This window comes from Somniosus microcephalus, chromosome 25, assembly GCF_052327205.1.
Source record: "Somniosus microcephalus isolate GS21.2 chromosome 25, FLI_Smic_1.0, whole genome shotgun sequence".
Taxonomy (NCBI): domain Eukaryota; kingdom Metazoa; phylum Chordata; class Chondrichthyes; order Squaliformes; family Somniosidae; genus Somniosus; species Somniosus microcephalus.
The window spans coordinates 27,789,609-27,815,877 of record NC_141011.1 but is presented as its reverse complement, the minus strand read 5'-3'; the positions used below and the strand labels follow the sequence as shown (position 1 = coordinate 27,815,877).

At 42.3% G+C, this 26,269-nt stretch overlaps 2 protein-coding genes across 3 annotated transcripts in view; one reads left to right on the top strand and one right to left on the bottom strand.

Annotated features, from left to right (window-relative positions):
- zmynd12 (zinc finger, MYND-type containing 12) overlaps positions 1-13,915 on the top strand; it is a 39,092-nt gene extending 25,177 nt beyond the window's left edge. Inside the window, exons 5-9 of one of the 2 annotated variants that reach the window (XM_085966956.1) lie at positions 1,612-1,781; positions 6,080-6,202; positions 7,266-7,392; positions 9,341-9,486; positions 12,319-12,605. In XM_085966956.1, coding sequence (XP_085823082.1) covers positions 1,612-1,781; positions 6,080-6,202; positions 7,266-7,392; positions 9,341-9,486; positions 12,319-12,477 — 725 coding nt within the window. In that variant the 3' untranslated portion in view covers positions 12,478-12,605. Of the gene's footprint in view, positions 1-1,611; positions 1,782-6,079; positions 6,203-7,265; positions 7,393-9,340; positions 9,487-12,318 lie in introns of both variants that reach the window. The other variant, XM_085966955.1, reaches the window with a different exon arrangement.
- Positions 13,916-13,918: 3 nt separating this feature from the next.
- Positions 13,919-26,269, bottom strand: part of rimkla (ribosomal modification protein rimK like family member A) — a 79,504-nt gene continuing 67,153 nt past the window's right edge. Inside the window, exons 5-6 of the mRNA XM_085966957.1 lie at positions 25,757-25,960; positions 13,919-22,542 (exon numbers count right to left, since the gene is read on the bottom strand). Coding sequence (XP_085823083.1) covers positions 22,046-22,542; positions 25,757-25,960 — 701 coding nt within the window. The 3' untranslated portion in view covers positions 13,919-22,045. The remainder of the gene's footprint in view (positions 22,543-25,756; positions 25,961-26,269) is intronic.

The window sequence follows — 26,269 nt, the reverse complement described above, 5'->3', positions numbered from 1 at the left end:
GAGGAGGAGGACAGTGGGTGAGGGGATCTGCACTGTACCTGGGCCCAATTCCATCTTGGGGGGAGAGGGGGATCACGTTTTTCTTCTGGCGTGAAAGGGTTGTTACAGAGGTAGGTTTTCAGCTCAGGCCTGGGTAGCACTAAGTTGCATCCAGCTGAGGGGCTGGAAGAGGCATACTGTTTCAGCTCAAGGGAGGGGGAGGGGATCACGATCCGTCTCTGGTGAGTGTGTGGGGAGGCTTTCCTGTTCACTTTGTTTGCCCAAGAGTTTGGAATTTCTTACCTTGGTTGGTAGAGAAGGTCAGATGATTATTACTCTGGTTTGTAGGCTTCCACTCCTTCGTTACTGACAATTAATCAATGAATGCATTCTTGGGCATCGAATGTTTCATCTCTGGTTTTTGGGGATGCTGAAATCTCTGGTCAGTGAGGGGAGGTGGGGAGAGTTGGTGCTGATCTGCTGAGTGGGATGGTGGAGTTAATGATCCCTGCTCACTGGGCTGCTGAGGGGGAAATGAAATGCAGCCTCCGCAGGGGAGATATCTAAATATTCTCTGGGAAATCTTTGCTTAATGATGGAGAGTGCACGTAATTGGTTTTCACTGGTGTGGAGGTGGGTCTGGGTGATATCTACTGCTGTGAGTAACGCCTATCTTACCTCATTATTTTCCCTATTTCTACGATCTGATTTGTTGCTGTGGATGGTCATGTGTCCGCAAAATGATATAGGGAGTAAGGTGTCACCCATTGCCTCTGCTTTTCACATTTTCAGTTTGTTGCTTCCATTTTTGTCATTACGTAGTGGGTCCCACAGTGAGGCATACTTTCATTGAAAGAATGAAAGCTTTTAAAAAAATGTAATGCCTCAAAAATCTTTTCTGCTCCCTTCCATAATTCCTTTGTGGTGAATTTCCTCGGGGCTTTTTCCACTCCGCCATCGTAACTTAAGCGGAATCCCCGTTTACACGCGTAAATAGGTTTCTCGCCAAACTTTCGTTAAAGTGGGAGAAATCTGAGGAATTTTGACCCCTTAGCTGTGAATTAATTTTCTGATAACCAATAGAATGGCGGAGATGCGCTTTCTTACGCTCCCTTACAATACCACACATTGCCAAGAGCTTTCTAATCATTAATCAAAACTTTGTTCTGTTATTTGCACATACTTGGGCACCCACAACCATGTTTTTCTCATGAATGAGATACACTGGGATTTCTGAGGTCTTAGTAAGACGCTGTCACCTAGTGCCAGCATTCCTCCAGTACCTCACCCAAGCGGCTATTCTTCATGTATGAGCCTAGACAGTTAGTGTCAGCAGGCTATTTGACCGTGGAGACATCACAGTGGAACCTGATACTGACATCACCTAACATCCAAAATTTCTGTCAAGGGTCACTAGATAGTAAGTGCCCAGACCTGTTGTTCACCAGCTGAGGCCTTCTCGCTCAGCAGACCAGATAAATCTGGGACCTCCTACTCTGTATGGCTTAGTGCTACATCTAATAATACCTTCACTGACTGAGATATAGGGGGAGGTGTATTTATATTTTTAAGGTTTGTTGTATTAATGTTCAGTCAGTAATTTAATCTTTTTGTGCACTGAATGTTGCTCAGGCCTTGGGCAGTTAGTTGAAGCAGAAGAATACCTCTCTCAGGCTCAGTGGACAGTGATGAGGACCACAGAGTGCGTTAATGCCGTCCAATACAAATTGTACCGAAACCTGGGCCTCCTGTACTCAGCCAAAGGCGACAACCAGAAAGCACTGTGGTACTTTGCTGATGATGTAAGTAGCTGAGAGAAAGGGGGACGACCAAGAACAGCAGAGTGTTCAGCTAAGCTTTTGCATATGATGAACAGAATGGACATTTGAATTTTGGAATATATACACAGAACGTATTACCTCGTTGCTTTTATTTTCCCCCCCAATTTTCTCCCTCATTCTAAAAGTGCTGACTCTTGCTGGGATATGAGATCTGGGAGTAACGCTCTGACTCCTCAACCAAGAAAGTGGCAGCAGGTATTTGATCATGGGGGTGAAGAAATACAAACTTCATCTTTGACTGGTTGAGAGAATTGCTGAAGCTGGTGACAGTGTTGAGGCCAAACCTCTCACTTGCTTCTAGTCAACATTTTAATCCCATATTTAGGCACTTTTTTGTGCTGTAGGATCCCTGTGCGGTGACTCAGTGGTAGATGCTCTCGCGTCTGAGTCAGAAGGTTGTGGGTTCAAGTCCCACTCCAGAGACTTGAGCACAAAATCCAGGCTGACACTCCCGTGCAGTACTCCACCGTCGGAGGTGCCGTTTTTAAGATGAGATGTTAAACCGAGGCCCCGTCTGCTGTCTCAAGTGGACAAAAAAGATTTTGTGGCACTATTTCGAAGTAGATTAGGGGAGTTTTTCCCTGGTGTTCTGGTCAATATTTATCTCTCGACCAACATCACTAAAAAACAAATTGTCTGGTCATTATCATATTGCTGTTTGTTGGACCTTACAAATTGGCTGCCGCATTTCCCACATTACAACAGTGACTGCATTTCACAAGTATTTCATTGGCTCTAAAGCACTTTGGGACACCCTGAGGTTGTGAAAAGCACGATGTAATTTCAAGGCTTTCTTTTCTTTCTTTGAGACATGTATCGCAATGTCTCTATCTTGCTTGATCTGTCTCCGAATCTCACTCCGTACCTCATGTTAAACATCAATGTTTTCTTTCTCACTTCATTCTTCAGTGTCTTCCTTTCCCCTCCATGCCAGCCCTTCAGCATGATGCCTGCTCACCCTCAAAACATGCAGCTGTAATGTTTCTGCAATATTGTCATATTTATTACCTGGGTCCTGATATTAATTTATTCAGATCAAGTGTGTCCAAAATTCCAACAACATACTTGTTTTTCCCTCATAATATATTATCATATAATAATGTCCTTTAGGGAGGGAAATCTGCCATCCTTACCTGGTCGGGCCTATATGTGACTCCAGTCTGTCCTGTCCCACTGGCAGGACAGAGCCACCAGGGGTGGCGGCACAGTGGTATACTGTCAGGAAGGAGTGGCCCTGGGAGTCCCCAACATTGACTCTGGACCCCATGAAGTCTCATGGTTTCAGGTCAAGCATGGGCAAGGAAACCTCCTACTGATTACCACCTACCGCCCTCCCTCAGCTGATGAATCAGTACTCTGCCATGTTGAACACCACTTGGAAGAAGCACTGAGAGTAGCAAGGGCACAGAATGTACTCTGGGTGGGGGACTTCAATGTCCATCACCAAGAGTGGCTCGGTAGCACCACTACTGACCGAGCTGGTCGGGTCCTGAAGGACATAGCTGCCAGTCTGGGCCTGCGACAGGTGCTGAGAGAACCAACACGAGGGAAAAACCTACTTGACCTCGTCCTCACCAATCTACCTGTCGCAGATGCATCTGTCCATGACAGTATTGGTAGCAGTGACCACCGCACAGTCATTGTGGAGACGAAGTCCCGTCTTCACACTGAGGACACCCTCCATCATGTTGTGTGGCACTACCACCGTGCTAAATGGGATAGATTCAGAACAGATCTAGCAGCTCAAAACTGGGCATCCATGAGGTGCTGTGGGCCATCAGCAGCAGCAGCAGAATTGTATTCCACCACAATCTGTAACCTCATGGCCTGGCATATCCCTCACTCTACCATTACCACCAAGCCAGGGGACCAACCCTGGTTCAATAAGGAGTGTAGAAGAGCATGCCAGGAGCAGCACCAGGCGTACCTAAAAATGAGGCGCCAACCTGGGGAAGCTGCAACACAGGACTACATGCATGCTAAAAAGCGGAAGCAGCATGCTATAGACAGGGCTAAGCGATCCCACAATCAACAGATCAGATCAAAGCTCTGCAGTCCTGCCAAATCCAGTCGTGAATGATGGTCGACCATTAAACAACTAATGGGAGGAGGAGGCTCAATGAATATCCCAATGATGGTGGAGCCCAGCACGTGACTGCAGAAGACAAGGCTGAAGCGTTTGCAACCATCTTCAGCCAGAAGTGCCGAGTGGATGATCCATATCGGCCTCCTCCTGTGGTCCCCACCATCACAGAAGCCAGTCTTCAGCCAATTCGATTCACTCCACGTGATATCAAGAAACGGCTGAGCACACTGGATACAGCAAAGGATATGGATCCTGATAACATCCTGGCTGTCGTGCTGAAGACTTGTGCTCCAGAACTAACCGCGCCTCTAGCCAAGCTATTCCAGTACAGCTACAACACTGGCATCTATCCAACAATGTGGAAAACTGCCCAGGTGTGTCCTTTCCACAAAAAGCAGGACAAATCCAATCCGGCCAATTACTGCCGCATCAGTCTACACTCAATCATCAGCAAAGTGATAGAAGGTGTCATCGACAGTGCTATCAAGCGGCACTTACTCACCAATAACCTGCTCACTGATGCTCAGTTTGGGTTCCGCCAAGACCACTTGGCTGCTGACCTCATTACAGCCTTGGTCCAAACATGGGCAAAGGAGCTGAATTCCAGAGGTGAGGTGAGAGTGACTGGCCTTGACATCAAGGCAGCATTTGACCGAGTGTGGCATGAAGGAGCCCTAGTAAAACTGAAGTCAATGGGAATCGGGGGGGAAAACTCTCCACTGGCTGGAGTCATACCTAGCACAAAGGAAGATGGTTGTGGCGATTGAAGGTCAATCATCACAGCCCCAGGCCATCGCTGCAGGAGTTCCTCAGGGCAGTGTCCTAAGCCCAACCATCTTCAGCTGCTTCATCAATGACCTTCCCTCCAACATAAGGTCAGAAATGGGTATGTTCGCTAATGACGTCACAGTGTTCAGTGCCATTCACGACTCCTCAGATAATGAAGCAGTCCATGCCCGCATGCAACAAGAGCTGGACGACGTTCATGCTCGGGCTGATAAGTGGCAGGTAACATTCGCGCCACAGAAGTGCCAGACAATGACAATCTCCAACAAGCGAGAGTCTAACCACCGCCCCTTGACATTCAAGGCATTACCATCGCCGAATCCCCCACCATCAACATCAACATCCTGGGGGTCACCATTGACCAAAAACTTAACTGGACCAGCCAAATAAATACTATGACAACAAGAGCAGGTCAGAGGCTAGGTATTCTGCGGCAAGTGTCTCACCTCCCGACTCCCCAAAGCCTTTCTACCATCTACAAGGCACAAATAAGGAGTGTGATGGAATACTCTCCACTTGCCTGGATGAGTGCAGCCCCAACAACATTAAGAAGCTCGACACCATCCAGGACAAAGCAGCCCGCTTGATTGGCACCCCATCTACCACCTTAAACATCCACTCCCTCCACCACCGGCGTACCATGGCTGCAGTGTATACCATCTACAAGATGCACTGCAGCAACTCGCCAAGGCTTCTTCGGCAGCACCTCCCAATCCTGCGACCTCTTCCACCTAAAAGGACAAGGGCAGCAGTTCCCCTCCAAGTCACACATCATCCTGACTTAGAAGTATATCGCTGATCCTTCATCGCCGCTGGGTCAAAATCCTGGAACTCCCTCCCTAACAGCACTGTGGGAGCACCTTCACCACACGGACTGCAGTGGTTCAAGAAGGTGGCTCACCACCACCTTCTCAAGGGCAATTAGGGATGGGCTATAAATGCTGGCTTTGCCAGCGACACCCACATCCCATAAAAACGACTTAAAAAAAAAAAATCTAATGTGTGCATTCAGAGTAGTGCAAGGTAGACATTTTTTTGCACATATATACACTAAAGGTGGGGAAATCAGGCTTAGTGCATGATGCCGCCATGCACATCAAACAATGCACATACTCCTTTTGACTAACACAGGCTGGATGATTTTTCAAATAAAACATCTGGAATTGCATCACTATCACGAGTCATTCTCCTTGTCCACTGCCATTTCAGTCCAACAATCAGACAGAAAATATCAGTGTATATATTTCTACTTTATACCCATGTAATATTAAGTTACCTTTACTATTCATTTAAAACAAAACACATAACGATGGATAGGTCCTGCATTATGAAAGCTGCCTTATTTCCCATTTGAAAGACACTAAGTGCAGGAATTTATTCTCGACAGATTTACCATGCCACTGAGGTGTTTAGCGCATCTGATATTCACACAGCTGGTGGGTATTTCCACATGGCCACTGTGTTTTACAGACTGGAAAAGATGGACATAGCAGACTCAATGTACTCGGAGGTAAGCATCAGTATCGGACACCCCAGCATGATCAACACCTTCAGGGCAAAACAATTGGCAATTTTCTTTCTTCTTTGCCTGGATTTATTGACCCATGCTAGAGCACTGCTCCATGGGGGCACTAGTCACACTCTGGTACCTTGCAAAACTGGTCATATTTCACATGAGCCTGGACAGTGAGTATTTGCAACTATTCAACCATAGAGGGTGTCACAGCCGAGGGCAATCCTACCCCTGCCCGATATTTACACACACTTTTCAATGATGGTTTCTAACAATGATCAGGAGCAGGCACTCTGGGTGATTCCTCTCCCCCCTCCCCCCCCCCCAAACCCAGGGGGCACAAAAGCCAATTATAGCACTCGATACGATCCCAGATGAAATGGGCTAACAGTACAAAGCCATACCAGTACCAGGCACTGCATTAATCCCACTGAGCGGCCAGGAACCATTAATGTAATTCTTGAGCCACGGTCAATATTTAAAATTTTACAGCCAATAAATTCTCTGAATTCAAGAAAAAATGTTTTTCGATGGAGAGCGAGACACTAGTGCAGTAAATGGAAAATGTCACACTAGTATAGTAGGGGTACTTTTGAGGTTGAGGTGGAGGCTGAGCAGAAGCAGCTTTATTTGTTCTGTACCTAACCTGGGAGTGCTTGGTGGAGCAGGGCAGATAAAGCTTTAATCTATAATCTAACCACACTAAATATGATCGGTGAGTGCCGGAAATGGGAACCCAACATCCCAGGCTGTGATGAGCACATAAATTCCCAGAGAACAGTGTAATTGGCGACATTTTGTGCTTGGATTAGAAATTGTGTGTAACTGGGCCATTGGCATTCTACACAGTGGCAGTGTGCGAATGGATTTGGCACCATTGGGATTCCGTGCAGCGGCAGTCAATGAGAAGCATTGTTATTGTAACACAATGAGATGTGTACACAAACTAGGCTTGTACATTTATTGTCTAGCAAACAAAAATAAGCTTTTAAATAAATAAAAGGTATTTAAAATGTCCTGTTTCATTTAAACAGCATTATGATTCATATTTTCAATGCAGGTAACTAATATCTGGAACGCTTTCCTGGGTGAGCTGGTTGAAACGGAGATACAAAAAACACTGTGGAAAGCAGGCATCAGTTCACCAGAACCCGGCACCAGTTTCGTGGATTTGGAAGATGTTTTCAGTTAGTGCTCTGCAACATGATTAGCTGTTTCCTTAAAGTACACTATTTATACACAGAACTGTAATATTGGCAGGAAGTAAAACCAGCCACATGCCAAAGTATTTACACTTAAGCGCAATCCCTCCCACACAGGTGGTTAGATTCTGGAGTATTTTAAAATTCCTTAAAAATTCTCTCCACATAAAATCAAAAATGTCCTCAGCGCTTCAGAATAATTACTGACTAGACAGTCCGAGCGATGAACAGAGCTGCTGTGTATTGTTTTAGTGTACCCAAGAAACTGTAATGATCAGTAAGCTAGGTAGAATAGTCAGCAGCATATACGCAGGGTGATAGCAGTAAGGATTAAATTGGATTATATCACACTCGGGACACGCAGAGCTATCCGACTGAGAAGTTAAGTGCAGGATGGCCCAAGAGTGGAATGTTAATTATTGGACAGGCACGCAGATGTCTGGTGGAGGTGTTCGGAGTGTGAATAAAGACAGGCTTCATTGTAATAAAAATCTAAAAAGACAGGGAAGTGAGGATTCTGAAGGCCAGCTTTGGCTAATCGTGCGTGTGAAATGTCCAGAGAATAATGAAGATAGATTATTGCTAATGAGCATACACGAGACGGGGGAAGTGGTCTGCGTAACCACTGACGTGTTTAGGTACTAACCTTATGTACTCGCGTACTAACTATACGTACCATGAACCGACTTGCACACCAACATCATGCTTACTGTACACAATTACCTGTATAAAAGGTACAACACACCCGTGTACTTTTGGAAATCTTAACTGAAGAGTCAGAGGATGCAGTTCAAATGGCCCGATGAGTTCGTTGCTCGAGTATAATTGACGTCATCCTCATAAGTACTGCGTGTGTTGGGTTTGTATTAGTGTATTGATAAATAAAGATCATTAATCCGATGGCTCTCTACCTCCTGGGTCCACAAGCATGTATGTAAGTGAAGGAAAAGATTATGCTACTCCCAACAGAAACAAATTTTATTTGGTTCCAATTTTTTCCCCTCCACCTCTGGGCACCAGTTCTTGCTGGGGTACAGTTCCACTGGGGTTGACAATCCTCTAATACCTCACCCAAATGACCATTCTTCATGTATGAACCCAGACATTAAATTTGCAGGCTATTTGACAGTGTAGGCCATCATAGCCACACCCAATCCTCACACCATAAGTTGGCAGCACAGAAAGCCATTCAGCCGGCTCCTTGTGAAATTAATCCAAAACTAATTTCTAATGAAAGGTCATCGACCTGAAACATCAACTCGGTCTCTTTATGCACAGCCGCTGCCTGACCTGCTGAGTATTTCCAGCATTTTCTGTTTTTATTCCAAAATTAATTTCACTGCTTCAAATGTTATCTACTCTTGCCTCAACTTCGCTCACTGGCAAAGCATTCCATACTGTAACAATTCTGCAAAAAGACACTTAGCCTAACCTCTTCCCCAATTCTCAATGACAATTTTAAATTGATATCCCTTCATCGCTGACTCACCAACTGGGGAAAATAGTTCCCCCTGTTCATTCTATCAAATCCCTTCATAATTTTAAAGACTTAAAAAAAAACTTCTTGATCTTCTCTGCTCGAGTGGAAATAGTCCCATTATGTCATCTATCATCATACCTATAGTTTTTCATCCCTGATATCCTAGTGAATATGCCCTGTGCTGTCTCTTTGGCTTTAAAATGGGGCACCCAAAACTATACATAGTACTATAAATGTGGCTTAACCATTGCTTTATGCACATCTTTAATTACCTCTTTGCTCTTGTACTCTATACCCCTTTATAAAACCCAAAATGCTATTATATTCTCCCCACTTCTTGTGTAGGTATCATCTCCTGTTGGATTACTGTTACACAAGCTCGGCTGTACATTACCTGTATGAGATTCTGTTTCTAAATACAATCTCTTTGTTTGTTGTTTGTTTATCCTGAAGATGAAGCCCAGGAAGCAGAAGCAGTTCAAGTCCTGCATGCAGTTTTTGACCTGCGGAACCAGGAGTACCTCCCAAAACATGGCAAAATTGGAAAAATTGCTCACACCCTGGCTATGCTTTATTACCTGTTCTTGGATTTTAAAAAGGTAGGTTTCACATTGCCCTTTCAGGAGATGTACCCATAATGTACGCAAATGATTAGATGCTCACCAGAATAGACTTGATCATTGACTACAATATCTAACCATGAATTTCTGTGTAAATCAGTTTTATCAAATTGCTAAAGACTAGGTCAAGCTTTTGTCAAATTGCTAAGTGATGAGACCTCAAACAAGGCCACAAATGACTAGATAAAACATCCTGTTGCTTTATGACAGTACCACATAAAGGTAGATAGCTGGGTGGGTAACAGCATCACCTGGTATGGTACTGAGTCAAGAAAATCAAGAGTTCTGCACCAATTTAGCAAATTTCAGCTGGTAGAGCAGTAGCAATTGGTTTCATGATCCCTGGACTAGGGTCAGAAAAAGTGGCGAGGGTGCCTACCCGATTATTGTCCAGTGCTTCTACTGAAAATTGCATGTGTGGATGGCAGGTAAGCATATGTTCAAAGTGACATTTGGGGGTCTGGGTTCCCAGGAATGGCAGCCACATGGGCCAGGGGCTGTCAGAACCACTGGATTTGTATACAGCATGAGTTAGCACCTTCAGGAAAGGAGGCAGATTTTTTTTTAAAAAAAAGGAGAAAATGCTTCCAATTACACTACTGTTATCACATCCCATCAAGAACATAGAAGGGCAGGAAGAAAATGCCACCCAACACTTCCAGTTCACCTTCACACCTGCTGCTAAAATAAAACCAAAGCTTCCCCTACTGGCTCAGTGGTTAAAAACACTGTTCGGTGTGGTACTGGACCAAAATCGACCAGGTTAAAGATTGGATTCCTGGTCTGTGTTGTTAGTTGAGCTCATCCTTTGCAGCAACTGGACTATATAACTGGTTTTCAGTGATAGTGAAGGAATTAGGCTTCCCACGATCCAGTGATTCCTGCTGGAAAGTGCGCATGTGTGGCCAAGATTAGGATTGACTGTAATGAACACCATGGTAGACTAGATCACCACTCACCGCTAGGTTCACACACTAAGAATAGCCACTTGTTTGAGTACCAGGGAGCTGATGGTGCCCATGGAACTGTACTCCAGCAAGAGTCAGGGAGAAGACGAGGGGAGCATCTGTGGAGAGAACAGACATGTTTTGGGTGTGCACCGTACCCAAGATGTTAATTTACCCCTGTTCTCACCACAGGTGTCTTTCCTTTAGAACCCCTAAGACAACACTGGGTTGTCCCAGTGTCATCAAACCAAAAGAAATCTAACAAAAGTGCCCCCTTTATAGAGGGGCACAACTAATAGAAACCCAAATCACAAAAAAAACCAAAGGACACTTAAATTAAATAATAATTGCCTAGAAAGGCTCCTGAGGGACAAGCGCTGCAGATATATGTGAGTGCCTGAGAAAGCTCACTAGGGGCAAATACTGCAGGTATATATGACTACTTAGGAGAGCTCAGAAGGTACAAGCATTATAGATATATGTAAATACCTAAGAGGCCTCACAAGGAACAAGCACTGCAGGACAATGCAATTGCCTAGGAAGGGTCACAGATCCCCCACATGACCTGAAGTTACTCAAAGCACTTACTTTGTTCAGAGGGAAGAGGAGCTCAGAGTGCTCTCCCATCAATCCACATCTCGGGCTGAATCGAGACACCAAAACAAGAGGAATTAAAAAAAGAATTCTACTGCAGATCAAAACTGCATTTTTATCCAGTAGAGAATCAACACATTAATGAATCTCTAAAGTATCTTGGAGGAAAATACAGGAATCTACATTCAATAATTCGTAAAGGGTGAATGCATTTCAGAAAGTTATAGTAAAAATGTCAGTTTAAAACTGCCAAGTCTCTCGATACGAGAAATATACTGCAAAAACTGGGAGAAACAAATTCATAACCTAAGTAAATCTTTGTGATGTTGTAGCGTTATAACCAACTCCATTGCATTAAGAGTTCCAAGTTTCTGAATAAAATATAGTGAAGCCTGATTTCATTTTGTCATGTTCTGCACCAGCTGAACAGCAAAGTCCTGTAACATTTACTACAACTACAGTAAATTCATAAAAATCTGGAACGCATGAAAATATAACTGATCAGTGACTCATCCAGGTTCATTACTGATTTGTTCTGACCCTAATGGTAGTAGTTGGTTACCAATCCGTTTCTCATCCTATTCTCTCGCTATACAAAACATAGTTTAGCAATTAGCATGGGATTATTGATCAATTTATACCATGAATCAGGGAATCGATTCTTCATTAATAGAACAGTTTTTTCAAAAAGGAATCCTGGAATTCACACTGCCCTGTCTTGAAGAGCCATGACACCGACATTAATGCAATTTACAGCCTGGTGCATTTTAACAGCAGGCTGGTGACCAATTTTGTAATATATTGGGAAGACCCTGGGGCCCCCAAGTAAATTTATTTTCCTCCCACAGTGAGAGAGGCGGTTTCCCCTGGCTGGAGAGTCTAGAACTAGGGGTTGGCCATTTAGCACTGAGATGAGAAATTTCTTCAGAGGGTTGTGAGTCTTGAAATTCTCTACCCCAGAGGGCTGTGGATGCTCAGTTGATGAGTATATTCAAGACTGAGATCGATAAATTTTTGGGCACTAAAGAAATCAAGGGATATGGGGATAGGGCGGACAAGTGAAGTTGAGGTAGATCAGCTGTGATCTTGCTGAATGGCAGAGCAGGCTCGAGGGGCCGTATGGCCTATTCCTGCTCCTATTTCTTTTGTTCTTGGGTGGTCAGGACTGGCCCATTAGAAGCATTTCACTAAATCAAGGGTGATTTCTTTAGTATTTTTTTTCAGTAAAAGTACAGAGCTCCCTTTAATACAGGTTTGTCTCTTGTTTCAGGCAGTTGAATATGGGAAACTGGCTCTGGAGGACAGCGAGTTTTTACAAAACGAGAAAGAGATTGCCACCATTAAGCGTCTTCTCGAGATGGCTGAAAAGGCACTTTCGTATCCTGGGGGGAAGGGACCATCCGCCTACGCATGGGCGAATTCATGCTAAAAGTTGCTGTGCCAGGTTGCTCACTCGGTGTACCAAAATGGAGCACTGGTTATATTTTTATATACTCACATGGAGGTGGTGTGGGGTACTGCAATGTTTTGGCAATAAAAAAAAATTCCACATAGAAAGTTGTCTGAGTTTCTTTAGCAAAGAGTTTACAGGAAGTCAGGGGCACAAGCTTCAACTGTGACAGATAAAAGCCAGTATCATGTAGCAAATAGTGCATCAATGCAACAAAAAAACATTTATATAGCACCTTATGTCTCAAACATATTACAAAGTACTTTGTACACAATCAATTATTTTTAAGTGCAGTGATTGTTATGCAAATGCAGCAACCATCTTATTCATAGCAAAATCCCACAAAAAGCAATTAGACAACCTACCAATGAACCTGCTTTTGGGAATGTTGGCTTGGACAATTCTTCTAAATAGTGTCCTGGGACTGTGAATGTCCATCAGAACCAGCAAACAGGGTCCCAGCACAGACCAGAGATCAAACCAGGGATCTTACAGGTCTGTATGTCACTAAACTTGCCGAGCCAATCGTGGGATAATAGAAACTATATAGAGTACCCAGCATGGTCTTCGAAACAATAGATCAGCTGTACCCATGATCAGGGGGCACCACATCCCATGTCTCTTACCCCCCCCCCCCCTTTTTACCTGTGGTCCTCAACAGACTTGGTATCTATGTTTCTGTAAGCATTAATTCACAAGACACAGCAAGCAGTAGCCCTAATTAATAGAATACTTTGAAGTGTGGTGACTGTTTTATGTAGGCAACTATGAGCAGTGATAAAGGTTTGTGCGTACTCTTGCAATAAACTGTGCCTCACATCTATTGGAATGCCTTGAGGAAGGGGGCAAAGTTAGTGGACGTGTGATATCTAGTAAATAGCAGATGACATTTAGTGTGGAAAAACAAAGTAATGTACACTGGTACAGAACATATATATTATAAAAAAACATGCAGTGGGTAAACCTATTTTGGTTTGACTTAACAGGTATCAAATGCACACACTCACAGAGCTATCCAAGTAAAGTGTGTTATCTATTGCCAAAGGTGGAAGCAAATATTAGCAAGAAACAGTGATCTGAAGTGTCTTCTTACTGCATTGTGAAATGAGTAAAAGCATTAGTCGTCTGAACTGGGCTGCAAGAGTGACAGAATGTTTGGTAAATTATACTCCCTCCCCTTGTCCATCCATGGTCTCTGTAGTTCAGTTCTGGGTTATACTGGACCAGAGTAAATTCAAAACTCACTTCTCAATAAAGTTCAGACATGACCATTTAATGCTGAAATTTTATAAGCAATCCTGGTGGGGGAAAAACATTTTCCAAGAGGCTGTTTCATTATCTGTAGAAAGCACATTAAGTATCTATGTTTGGTGTAACCCTTCTCTTATTCCTCTTTAAAAATTAAAGAAAAAAGCACAACTCAGTTTAATAGATGGTTTTAATTTCTATGAATCATTTTATTACATTCTAAAAAATTGAAACAGAAGTATATGTACAGTATTCACCATGATCAATGTGACTAACACCACATCCCTGCCATTCCAACTAGCTATTCAACTACCAATAATTGGCCAGCTTCACCAGCACTTGGTCAGTTTGCACCACTTGGTAGGAGTTTCACATTCAAACTGCTACATCCATAAACATTCTATAAACTCCAAAGTGATAAATTGCAAATAGCCTCAGCTGATCATTTTTTATTAAAGATTGTTATTAAACCCAATCTACAGGAACTTGGGGCCAGAGTGTTTACTGTTGTTTAAAATATGTAATGTTTTGCAGTTTGTATTACTGATGTTAAAAGCCTAGTACAGTAGTTGGATCTTTCTCATAATATATTCACCACTAGTGTGGCTTTGCACTGCTACTATTCAGTGCCACAGAGGCTGAAAGATAAATGGTGCAGGAAAAAATAACTGATGCAGCACAAGCTGCTGCAAAAAGGGGTAGCAATAGGTTTTAAGGCCCACTTAGCTACTTAATATTGTACTGAAATTCTGTATTCCCCACAAACCACACAAATATTTCATTTTGTAATGGAGCAGAAGCATCTAAATGGAGGAATTCTCAATTGTCATTTTATCCTGCATTGTTTGAAAGTTCTCTCCTCCTCTTGAACCAAATCTTTAAAAATGATTTGAGTATATTTAAAACTAGACAGGGTTCAAGGAACATGTGATTGTAGATGTTTTCATACATATAATTCCTCTGTGCAGTTCAAGTCACAACCACTTATCTGTCTATAGAAACTACAAATGTATTAAAACTCCAGTTGGTTTATTGTTAAAAATCCATATACTTGTTGGAAGCAAGTTAGAATGCTGATGTCTAGGAATTCAGCTTACTCCCACTCTAATGGTCATGAAACCCCTACCAAGCATTCTCAATCTTATTAGTCCTTCAAGTTTTCAAACATCGCAAGTCAATCCACTTACCCATTTAACCACACTCTTGAAATCTGTACAATCACGAAAGACACGCATGCTCGCTCGCTCTCTCTCTGATACACACACACACATATACAGGGAATGCATAACATATAATACAATTAGTAACCCACAACTCTACTAGGTTGCCCAAAAGGACCAGAATGACTAAGAGTTTGTGTCCTGATGACAAAAGCGAAAGGCTAATATATATTCTTGGACACAGGATGCCACTCGTATGATCAGGAGGCAAAACCTGAAGTACTACTGTCAGAAAATGAGTTACTATTTGCTTTATTATACCTTTGGGCTACAGTCACTTAGCAGTACAATCAGGCTGTGCAGGCAGCATGTTAAGAGACACCAGTTTTACAACTGGAATATGTGTTGCTTCAGCCTCCTTCCAAATCCAAACGACAACTGCCCAGTGGAAAGGTACTTAATAATCAATAGTAAAAATGTTATTAAAAAAATTCTAATAAAATTTATAAAATATCCTTTGTGTGACAAAAACACATGAAAAGTTTACTGTAGTTTATAAACTTGCAAATTCTAGCTGCCAGTTGGACAAGATCACAAAAATGGGAGATAAATTCAGGTCTATAAAAAATCTTCAGCTAATGTATAAGGTACTTTTGGTGCTGATCACGATCTGTCTCCATGCCATCCAGAACTGCAGCCCAAGGGTCTAATGGATTATTTTAAACAAAGAGCATACTCCATTTTTATTCTGCATTGTCTGACGTGTCAGTCAACAATTTTACAATTCCCAATAGCTTGATGCTGAAGGTAACCTACCAGTAACTGTACACATCACTATGGTCAGATCTTAATCGCAGCCCATGTTGCAATATGTGCATGCACAATGCATAACCAAAGATGTATACACTGAATACAAGCTGTTGGCTGAAACAGAGTCACCCTTTAGTTTACTTTACCTTATCTAAAAGGAAACAACCATTAGGTTACTTTTCATATCACATGAACATTGACCAGAATGGGAAATGCTGCACTTAAATTAAAGTTGCTTTACCCCAATAAAAGATCATTTAAAACAAGTGTCGTGCATATATCCCAAACCATCTCAATGAAGATAGTCACACAAATTTTCAGGCTTTGATCATTCAAACTGTTTCAGCTATGTCCCTAGTGTATGTTGTCAAGGATACTTGGTTGTACAACTGCCCTGTACTCCAACTCATTCATGGCCTTTGACTATTGTGTCAACCACAACATTTGAACAAGGCACCCAGTCTTGCATGCACACAGTCACACTTACACAAGAAAAATCAACCTTGCTCCAAACACAATGTTCTACAGAGAAACGCAGTTAGTGAAACAGTCAGTAAATGCAAACATCACAGCTGTACAGTTCAGTGCATTGGAACACTCACAGCTTATTATTTAAATGTACATTTTCAGACCCTTCCCTCCCACCCCCACCCCAATGTTTAAAGAACACTGCGCGTTTATGAAATAAGCAGTAAAAGCATAAACTCAACAGTTTTGGATGTTCAAATATTTTTTTCTCTTAAATACAAGTTAAATTTAATTCCTAACTACATATGTATAATATTCTACTCATGCCTGGAGAATGGGACAGGGCTGCTTCTCCTGCTCTCCCACAGTTGGTCTGCAAACACAATGGAATGTCAGGACTGGTGAGGCTGCCTCAATTTTACACTCTGTACAATGAACTGCTCTCGAGTCTGCCATGGATATAGAGACCATGTTAAGGCTGTGGTAAAAGATCTGCAATTGGGTTTGAAACCTCAGCTACTGGGGGCTTACACTTTAAAGTTTCCAGCACAATGGGGAGTCACAGTATTGATCTGACTCAGTGTTTACAAATCAACGGAAACCGTTTTGTTGTTACACTAAGGTTGAGTATATATAAATACATCCGACAGTTTCAAGTACCATGGAAAGGAGAACAGCCACTTGGTAAAAAATCCTTATTAATCAGAGTGAGGCAAATGCAAAGGATCTGCAGTAATATTTTTGCTCAAATGCTCACATCAACAAAGCTGGAATGAAGGGAAAGTGTGGATAAAAGGCTCAAATCTCTTCCCTCACCTCCATACAAAAACCGTACACATTTCATTCTAGAATTATTGGTGGGGGGGGGTGGCAGTCACAATTTTAAACAAAATCAAATTTTGGTATCAACATACTCCAATTAAATTATTTCACCAGTATAGTCTTAATGTAATTGATTAAACCTGCCAGCCTGTTAGCGAACAGTCAGTGTTTTGCATGGCAACACATTTTGTACATGGTATCATATAGCACTCGTCTATCAAACAGCTGGTAGAAATAGCTGCCAGACTGATCTCTGAAGTTTGCATTCAGAAATCCTAATTGGTGGTCTTGGAGCTGAAGGAATTTATGTCCGAAAAGGTTTTTCATCATGTGCATGGCTTGAGAATCATTGGCTTAGTTTATAAAGTTACCTTTTCTTCTCCCTTACCCCATTACTAGTTAAGTCACAAAAGCAAAAATTCTTTTGAATTTTAGATGCGTACCGTAAATATCAGGTCAACAGCTAGCTATAAGAGATCATAAATGATCCGACAAGTTATCCAGTCAGCTTCACTTGTGGATGTTTAACATATCTTACTGTAACCAGGACATGTCCTGTGCACAACCACTGCCTAAACATCAGCCAGCTTGTCATAGGTTAAAAAAATACATAAAAATCAGCAATTTATTGAAAAAGGTGAGGGGGTAGAGCACCAGCAAACATTCACCGCTTCTCCCTCACCATTTTAAAATACTTTCAAGCTTTGAACCATTGGCACTCTTCTTCCTCTCTTCTCCCATCCCTCAGTTATTAGGGAGGCAAGTACACTCAATGCAATTATAGGGCATCTTTATTCAAACATACAGGCTCTTCATCCTCTTGCATGTTCTTAAGTTAAATTGCAAACTATACTGCACTGTCAGAATAAGTAGATTTTCCAACAGTTCTGGATCTCTGCAATTCAGCCTACACACCAATGTTGCACCTTGATCAACAGCAGTAGCCTCCCCACCCATTTAGTCAACTAAACCAAATGCTGAACATTTATATAAGGAGGAAGCAAAAACAACAAATACTATCTTGTTGGGGACAGTCCATACCACTTGAACACAGCTCCTCGTGGGTTAGCCACTAGCAGTGACTGTGAAGATGTTCAGACTTGACAACCCATTCTGCTTCCCTCAAAATGGCTAGGGAGTCAGTTACACTTTATTCAAGATCAAGACATCGACTTGCCACCTCAACAAAGTTCTTACAACACTGAATTTACAGGGTAACCCGAGGGCTCCTTTAGAAAGAATGTCAAGGCTAATCCTTTTCTTTTGGTGTTTTGTGGGGGGGGGGGGGGGGGGAGGAGAGAGAAAGATTATAAAAGCATACTGCTTTTACTGTTAATTTTATTTGCATGTACACAGATGCAAAATTGACTATTAGAATTTTCTGTCTACCACAGAAATTGCACAACTTCCTCAGCATAGGTGACTTTGAATTTGAGTTTTCGCCTTCATCTTTACTCCCCTGAAGACCAGACCTTATGCTGGGTGACAGTTCCAGTCAAAGTGACCCTCTGGCACTTCACACACATGGCCATTCTTCACCTGCAAGCCTGAATAGCAAACACTGGTGGGCTGTTGGATTAAGAGTCAAGCCTGACTGTGTCTTTTCTACTATTTACAAACACTTCCACTGAGGCCAATTTCCACACCCATCCTCCAGCCCAGGCACAGGACAACCAAAAGCAGTGTCCCCATTCAGATATGCTAACTCAGCACCAGCGAGTGTGTTGGATTGCGTGGCTCAGTGCTGTACCATGTGGTGCATTCACACACTCAGTCATCAGGGAATGGTATGCAAAAGAAAAATTAAGCATCTGCTTTAAGACATTTAGTCAACAAGTTTAAGTGAAGCACGATGAACCATGTCTGGGCTTTATCCCTGGATTCAGTGCTGCATGGAAATAGTTCCAGGGATTTTCAAGTCATTGACTTTAAACCCAGCAGCAGCTGGAACAGAGTCAGAGTCAAAGTAGTCAATCAGAATATTGTGTGAAAACTTTACAACAATGCAGATAAAGCCTTGAATGTTGGATCTTAATTTTTCAAAGTAACCCTGTTGTCTTTTTTAAATTGCAGGAATTTTTTTATAGAAAATGGCTGGGAATGTTCACAAGCCATCTTAAAAGATAGAGGCTGGTGTGCTTGAGGATGTTAAAAAGGTGAAAGAGGATGCTGTGAACCTTTTAACTCAAGCCCTCAGACAGAGCCAATTTTAATTACTTTAGTTCGAAGTCCCTTGAATTGTAGTTAACACAACATCGCATGTTGGCTAGCTGGAGCCCTTCCAGAAGGAATTAATTACATTTAACCCAGTTGTTGTGCAAACACAGGTCAGTGCAGTCTCCAAGTGTATAGTGTGTACAATGCTCTTTTACTGTTTTAAACACACACACAAACAGGTTATGTTGAGAGCTGCCCTGTGCAGTAATGGTGCAAAGAGTACTTGCCATGGCCAGATTGCCTTTACATTAATGAGTACCACATTATTTAGAGAACACTGTTGGTCTTATTGAGCTGCACAGACAGCTTGTTGTTGAGCATCCAATCACAGAGACTCCTTACACGCAGAAATCATCCATTAAATTTAGGGACCTAGAATTCTGCAGCACCTGAAGCCAATTTCTGTAGGAAACCCAACCAAATTCTGAGACACGTAAATGTAGATTCTATGGCCAAATCTGTCCAGGATTTCAGGTTCTCTCAATGCAATATATATTTTTAATACTGCAAAAATTGGCAGTGTTTTTTTTAAACATGGGCATTATAATGGTTTAAGCAGTTTACTGTGTTTGGCTTCTGACTCCCATTACCTGCTCATTTTACAGTATTAGCTGCCACTTAACACCTAGTTGTTTTAGTTGGCCTTTCATCTAGCGGAATGAGACAGCTAGGCATTACGTTACAGTTAGCTAAACTGGCGGCTTTTGTTTCAAGTGGCAGTATTTACAACTGTATGATGACGAAAGCCTATGCATCAACAAAAACTGTTGAAACTGAGTTTTCCTATTTAAAATTAGTTTTAAATGACAACATCCTAGTTTGTTTAAAGTGCCTGTGAGCCTTGTGCTTGTTGACATGTCCATTAACTGCCAAATTTGCACATTCAGTAATGTGCGCTCAAACTCACCAGCAATTATAAAAGCCAGGAAAAATACTGAAATTTTTCAAAGGAAAACATAATACTGGTGCTGTGCCCACCGTGTTGGGAGATACAATTTGTAAATACAGTACAGACACTTTACTTTTTAATAAGAGGCTCAGCAGACCACGAGAGGCTGGAGCTGGCTTCTGCAAAGTCAGAAAGAGCACAGATCAATCCCCATACATTTGCTCTGACTTTGCAGCAGCTTTGCAGATTTCACCTGTTGTGCAGATAACCAATACTTGGTATATAAACATCAATACTTGCTGTTCTGAATCACGTCAAATTACACCAATTTTCTAATTCTTACTGATTTACAGTTAATTCCTATTTTACATTTCACCAGCTGATTAAGAAGCTGAGATCAATCCCCGTGCATTAACCAATTACCTGCACGATGGGAAGAATTCTGCCATTACTTGGAGAATTAGGATACTAGAGAGACAAGCTTCAATGGAACAAATGGCCTTTGTTCATCTTTGATTTTTTTTTTTTTAACGTTAGCATAAGTGTTGGCAAGTAAAATTAAAACGGTGAAATGGAAATGGGGGCAATGAACAGTGGCCACAATTCAATGCATTTACACCACACGTCAACTTGGTCACTCATGAGTCAAAAGGACTTTTGTATCTATGGGCTAGACTACGTATCCTATTTATTTCCCCAATGTTTCTATGCTATGCCTGGGATTGTTTCCATGCAATCGCAAGTCTGAGAAAAACAGAATTTTATCAATTAAGTTGACAAAAATGAAGATTTCATCAAGATTACAGCCAAATCTCGAGCTGAGAAGAACTTCTAACTCACCTTCAAACATAGAGAAACTACTTGTAAGCAACCAATTTTCCACTGTTTATCATCACACCCCATCAACACGTATCCTTTATCCATTAACCAACCTGGTAGGCAAATTCACATGCCAAATTCCAAAAACAGCTAAAAATATTAAATGACTAATCATCTAAGCTCTTTTATATATTACTGATTAGATTTTTCTCTCAAATTACTTTCTGCAGAAATGTGTTTATTTTATAATCAGTATTTTAATCTCACTGTTCAAGGATTTTTTTTGGGGGGGGGGTGGGTGGAAGAGATAAGAATTGAAATCATGGCTCGTGTCATTTTTGGTATGTGCTGCAATTTTACTTTAAATTGATGTTCTCCGTTCCCTTCATCCTTACGCTTTTGGTCTGAGACCAGTTAAAAGATCTCAACTTGTGAGTTACTACATGCTCCGGAATAATAATCGGCTCATTTATTAGCATATGCCAGTTCAAACTGTTCCCACTAAAATTCCTGAAAAGTCTTCAAGGTCTGTGCAGTAGACGCAGACTTTAGCAACTAGCACTGCTGCCGTAGCAGACAGTAAGAAATAAATATATTAAACAGCTATTCTAGGGAAGGGGAAAATAGCATGGAGGTGCAGTTCATTGCAGAGAGGCAAGACATTGATTCTAAATACAGGAAGTTCCTGATCTCAGCCATGCCACCACAGGGAGGTGTCTAGCAGAGGCTGTGCATTTCCCAACAAGAACTGATGAAGGGTCTCCTCCATAACATTAACCAGTCTTTCTCTTTCAGATATTGACTACCTTTTTATTGCCAAGGCAATGCCTTTTAACTAAACAACTGAAATCATACTATTGTGTTATTGAAGTAAGTTTAGAAATTGCACCTAACCCCACCCCCACCACCATTGAGACTACATAACCCATTGCCCAGGAGTGAGTTAATGGTTATAATATCATTCAGGGTTATTCAACAAACCCAGACTTGACATAATGGTTAATATGGAGAATAAATTAAGTGTCCCTTCCATCAATTCTTTTAGTCTTTTATCCACAGTTCAGCTGGGAAAGCAGCCCTGTCTGTTATACCTGTTAGTAGAGGCTCCTCAACCTCACTCACTCAATAGTTTCATTTCAGTGTTTATGAGATTGTTCATGTTGTAGCCTGGCTCGGGCAGGACAGTGTGCATGGACCTGGAAGCAGTAGTGTCAGAATCCCTGACCTCCACTATTTCAGGGTCACTCTCACTGGAGCTTGATCCCACACTCATGGTGAACACACTCTCCGGGATGGCGCTGACTGGTGCCCCCACCTCTGGCTCACTTGTTTCACTGGCACTCGAAACTACAGAAAGGAGGGACATTTTTCTGGTCAGTCTGCTTGGCAGCAACGACAGGGCGTAGTCCGCTATGATACCGCTTACATCCAGATTGCAAGCTTTGTCAAAGGCCCTGAAGCCTACATTTGCATTGGCTTCACACACCACAAAAGAACCATCATCTTTCCTGAGCAGGTCGATACCGCACACGTCCATGCCCAAGATATTGGAGACCTGGATTGCCAGCTGTTTGCCCTGCTCACTCAGCTGATACATCATACCAACACCTCCTGTCAAACACAGAAAAAACAGGATTAGTTCAGAACTCCCAAGAAAATTGGAAATTATTTTTAGGGCACTACAGAGAAAATGAGTAGAAGTATGTAGGTACTCTTTTAAAATGAAAAATTAAGCGTTCGATGCAACAGTCAGGAAGCCTGGTATTTACAGCTGAAACCTCTGCTGGGAAATAAGAACTCAAATCTCCAGTCTTAACTCATTTTAACTTGAAGCTTGCCCAACAGTCTGTCAGGTCCCAAATAATAAATTTATCTGCACACAGCAATTCTGCTAATCTTGAAATGAAGAACTGTGACTTCTCTATGTCTGTTGCTAACTGCTGAAGATGACAATTTTTTTCCAACTGGCGTCTTAAACAGTTTACTTTTGACACTACCATCATTCGTCTCCAGTTCCCCCTCACCAAACCTTTTACAAAAAAAATTGTTTGCTGGTTGTGGGCAATGCTGCCACGGCCGCATTTATTATCGATCCTTAGTTACCTCAAGAAAGTGGTGGCGGCCATCTCCTAGAACCACTACAGTCCTCATGGTGGTGGTGCTCCCACAATAGTGTTAGGTAGGGAATTCCAGAACACCAAATTAGTAATGCCGGTATATGTCCAAGGCAGTAGGTCAGAGAGTGGTGAATCTTTGGAATTCTCTACCCCAGAGGGCTGTGGAGGCTCAGTCGTTGAGTATATTCAAGACAGAGATCGATAGATTTTTGAATATTAAGGGAATCAAGGAATATGGGGATAGTGCAGATGAGGTAGAAGATCAACCATGATCTTATTGAATGGCGGAGCAGGCTCGAGGGGCCGTATGGCCTACTCCTGCTCTTCTAATCTTATCTTATCTAGTATAGTGTGAGACTTGGGAGGGAAACGTGGAGGTGATGGGAATTCTCATTACACTGCTGTCTTGTCCTTCTCAATGGTAAAGGTCACAGGGGAGAGTGTGGTTGTTGAATTAACCTTGTTGAGTTTCTGCAGCACACCCTGTAGATCATACATACTGCAGCCACATGTGCCGGTGTTGCAGGGAGTGGATATCAAGTCCAGTGGTAGGGGCAAAAATCAAGCAAACTAGATCCTATTGAGCTTCTTGAGTGTTGTTGCAGCTGCACCTATCCAGGCGAGTGGGCTTATCCACCACACACCTGGCTTGAGCCTTGTAGGTGGTGGAGAAGCTTTGAGAGGGTCGGTAGGTGAGCCGCTTATTACGCCGTACTGAGCCTCTGCCCTATTCTTGCAGCTACGATGTTGATATGGCTGGTCCTGGTCATTGGTGGCCCCTAAGATGTTGATGCCGGTGCTATTGAAGGTCAGGGGGAGGTGGTTGGGCCTTTTCATGCTAGAGGTGGTCATTACCTAGAATTTATGTGATGCAAATGTTACCTGCACTTGTCAGCCCAACACCTTGGATGTTGTCCAGATCCTGCTGTAGGCTGGTACGGGCTGCTTTATTATCGGAGGAGTTGTGAATGGAACTGAACATTGTGGAATTATCAATGAACAGCCCCACTCCTGACCTTATGACAGAGGGAAGGTCATTGCTGAAGCAGCTGAAGAAGTTTGGCCAGAGGACTCTTCCCTGTAGAAATCTTGCAATGATGTCCTAAGCTGCGATGACTGCCGCCCGACAATCTACGTGTTTTCCTTTGTGTCTGACATAACCAACCACTGAAGGAATTTCCCTTTGACCCTCAGTGGCCTCAGTTTCTTTAGGGTGCCACACTCTGTCCAATGCTGCCTTTCGTCAGCATTGCAGTCAAACTCTTGGATTTTAACCACGCAGCAAATTAAACTGTCATGCGTTTGAAGGAAGGCAGAAATGTTTTTTTCAGTTTGAATCCAAGCTCCCAAACTCTGGGTTCTAATGGCTTTACAGCCTGATCACTTCAGTGAACTGAAGTGCAGTAGTATCAGTTTCCACTGGAGGATGCTCTACCTTCACAACTGAAGGCCTCAAATGATAGAAAAAACCAGCAATCCAGCCTTACAACAGTCTTTGTAAAATGGCAGAATTAACTTTTAAAAAAAAAACGAAACAAGAAGTTAGGTGTGGGACCAATATGTCTACAAGAAATAAAGCATAAGCACGCGATACTCATTTACAAAAATTGTAATTTTTTATCTGCTATAATATGATACTCATGTAACACATCTTGGTAACCAAGCCTACTGTAATTAACCAAATTTACATGCAAACACAATTAATATGTTACTTCTCAGGAAGGCACAACACCAGTTATCTAAAGACAGTTATTTTGCACAGATCAGTATTGAGAACAGGGGAGTTGGAAAGACCATCTCTCGTTAGCGTGGGGAATTGGTATTTATGTACTGAAACAAACACTCAAGACACAGCAAATCTGCAAACCGAGAAGCACAGTTACAGATACTATAAATAAACATGTTACTCTAACCTGAACTGTGGTTGTTCCTGGCTAGTTTGGATTAGGAACATTTTACTATATAATGAACACACGCTTCAAACGATCATCAATTTTTAAAAAATGAAGTGTTTTGGTTTAGGGTGGGTGGGGGATTTGCTGAATGTTTTTACTCAAGATTAGGGATGTTAGTGCTGGAGATGTAACACCTACCATATGTGGTGCCCAGCGATAATCAAGAAACACTCTTAGGTCAGGTACAGCACAGTTAGAGACGGAGTAAGCTCCCTCCACACTGTCCAATAATGTACCTAAACCCAGATCAACAGAATGGTACCAATGCAACATTTCAAAAGTCAACAGGAAAATTGTTTAGGAGCCAGGATACTGCTTACGTGTGAAAAAATATCGGAGGGTGATCAGTTCATGTGGGGCGGAATCCTGGCATTTCTTGCTGCTTTAACATTTTAGTTCACAATGGGTTTGGATCCTTCACCATCTTCCTCTTGAGAGCCAAAGGTCAACAGACAAAGACAGAAGAGAAGCTCTCCCCACCCCGCCATTTTGTTTCTGCACAGAGGCATCAGTACAAATCTGACGTCAGATTTAATTGCAGACGGTTTTTATTTTGCTATTAGGGGCAGGAACCCTTGCTGAATTTTCCCCCATCAAAACCTGAAGCAATGAGACCAACTGTCCCAAACCAGACCAGGGATCAAACCTGGGACTTCTAGTCCGTATAACTGAGTTACACACTGACTTTCCCAATGGAGCCACTGGGGGAGCCACGTATCTTCCAGTAACTACCCATGAAGTGCAAAATCTCACCTAGTGAGCAGTTGCTTTGCATTCTGCCATCTGTGGAGCAGCGCAGCATTGCACCAATCACACGGCCTCCCACCATGACCACGCGGATATCCTTCCCATGAGATTCCTTCACGTATTTCTGAAAAAGGTACGGGGCATCGTGTCGTATCAGGTGAGATAAATCGGACAAATGATGCTTGTCCCGTGCCAGGAACACTGCTTTTCCTGAAGTGGAACGACACACAAGTAAAACTTTGTTATGCATCTGAACAGGTTATAAATAATGTGCAATTTCTGCTGAGGCAATAAAGAATAAGGTTTAGTATTGTTCTTTATATACATGGCACTAACCAACATACAAGACAGCTCAGTATTTCACTTCATAATATTTTTATGTAAACTCAAATTATTTTTGAAAAAAAAGGCAGATTTTAATCCTTCACTTTGTTTTACTTTTCTCCTCTCCTGAAAATGCTGGGAGAGCCATTCCACTGGGCACCAGGCACCCTCTGGTACCTCACCAAGGGGGCTAAT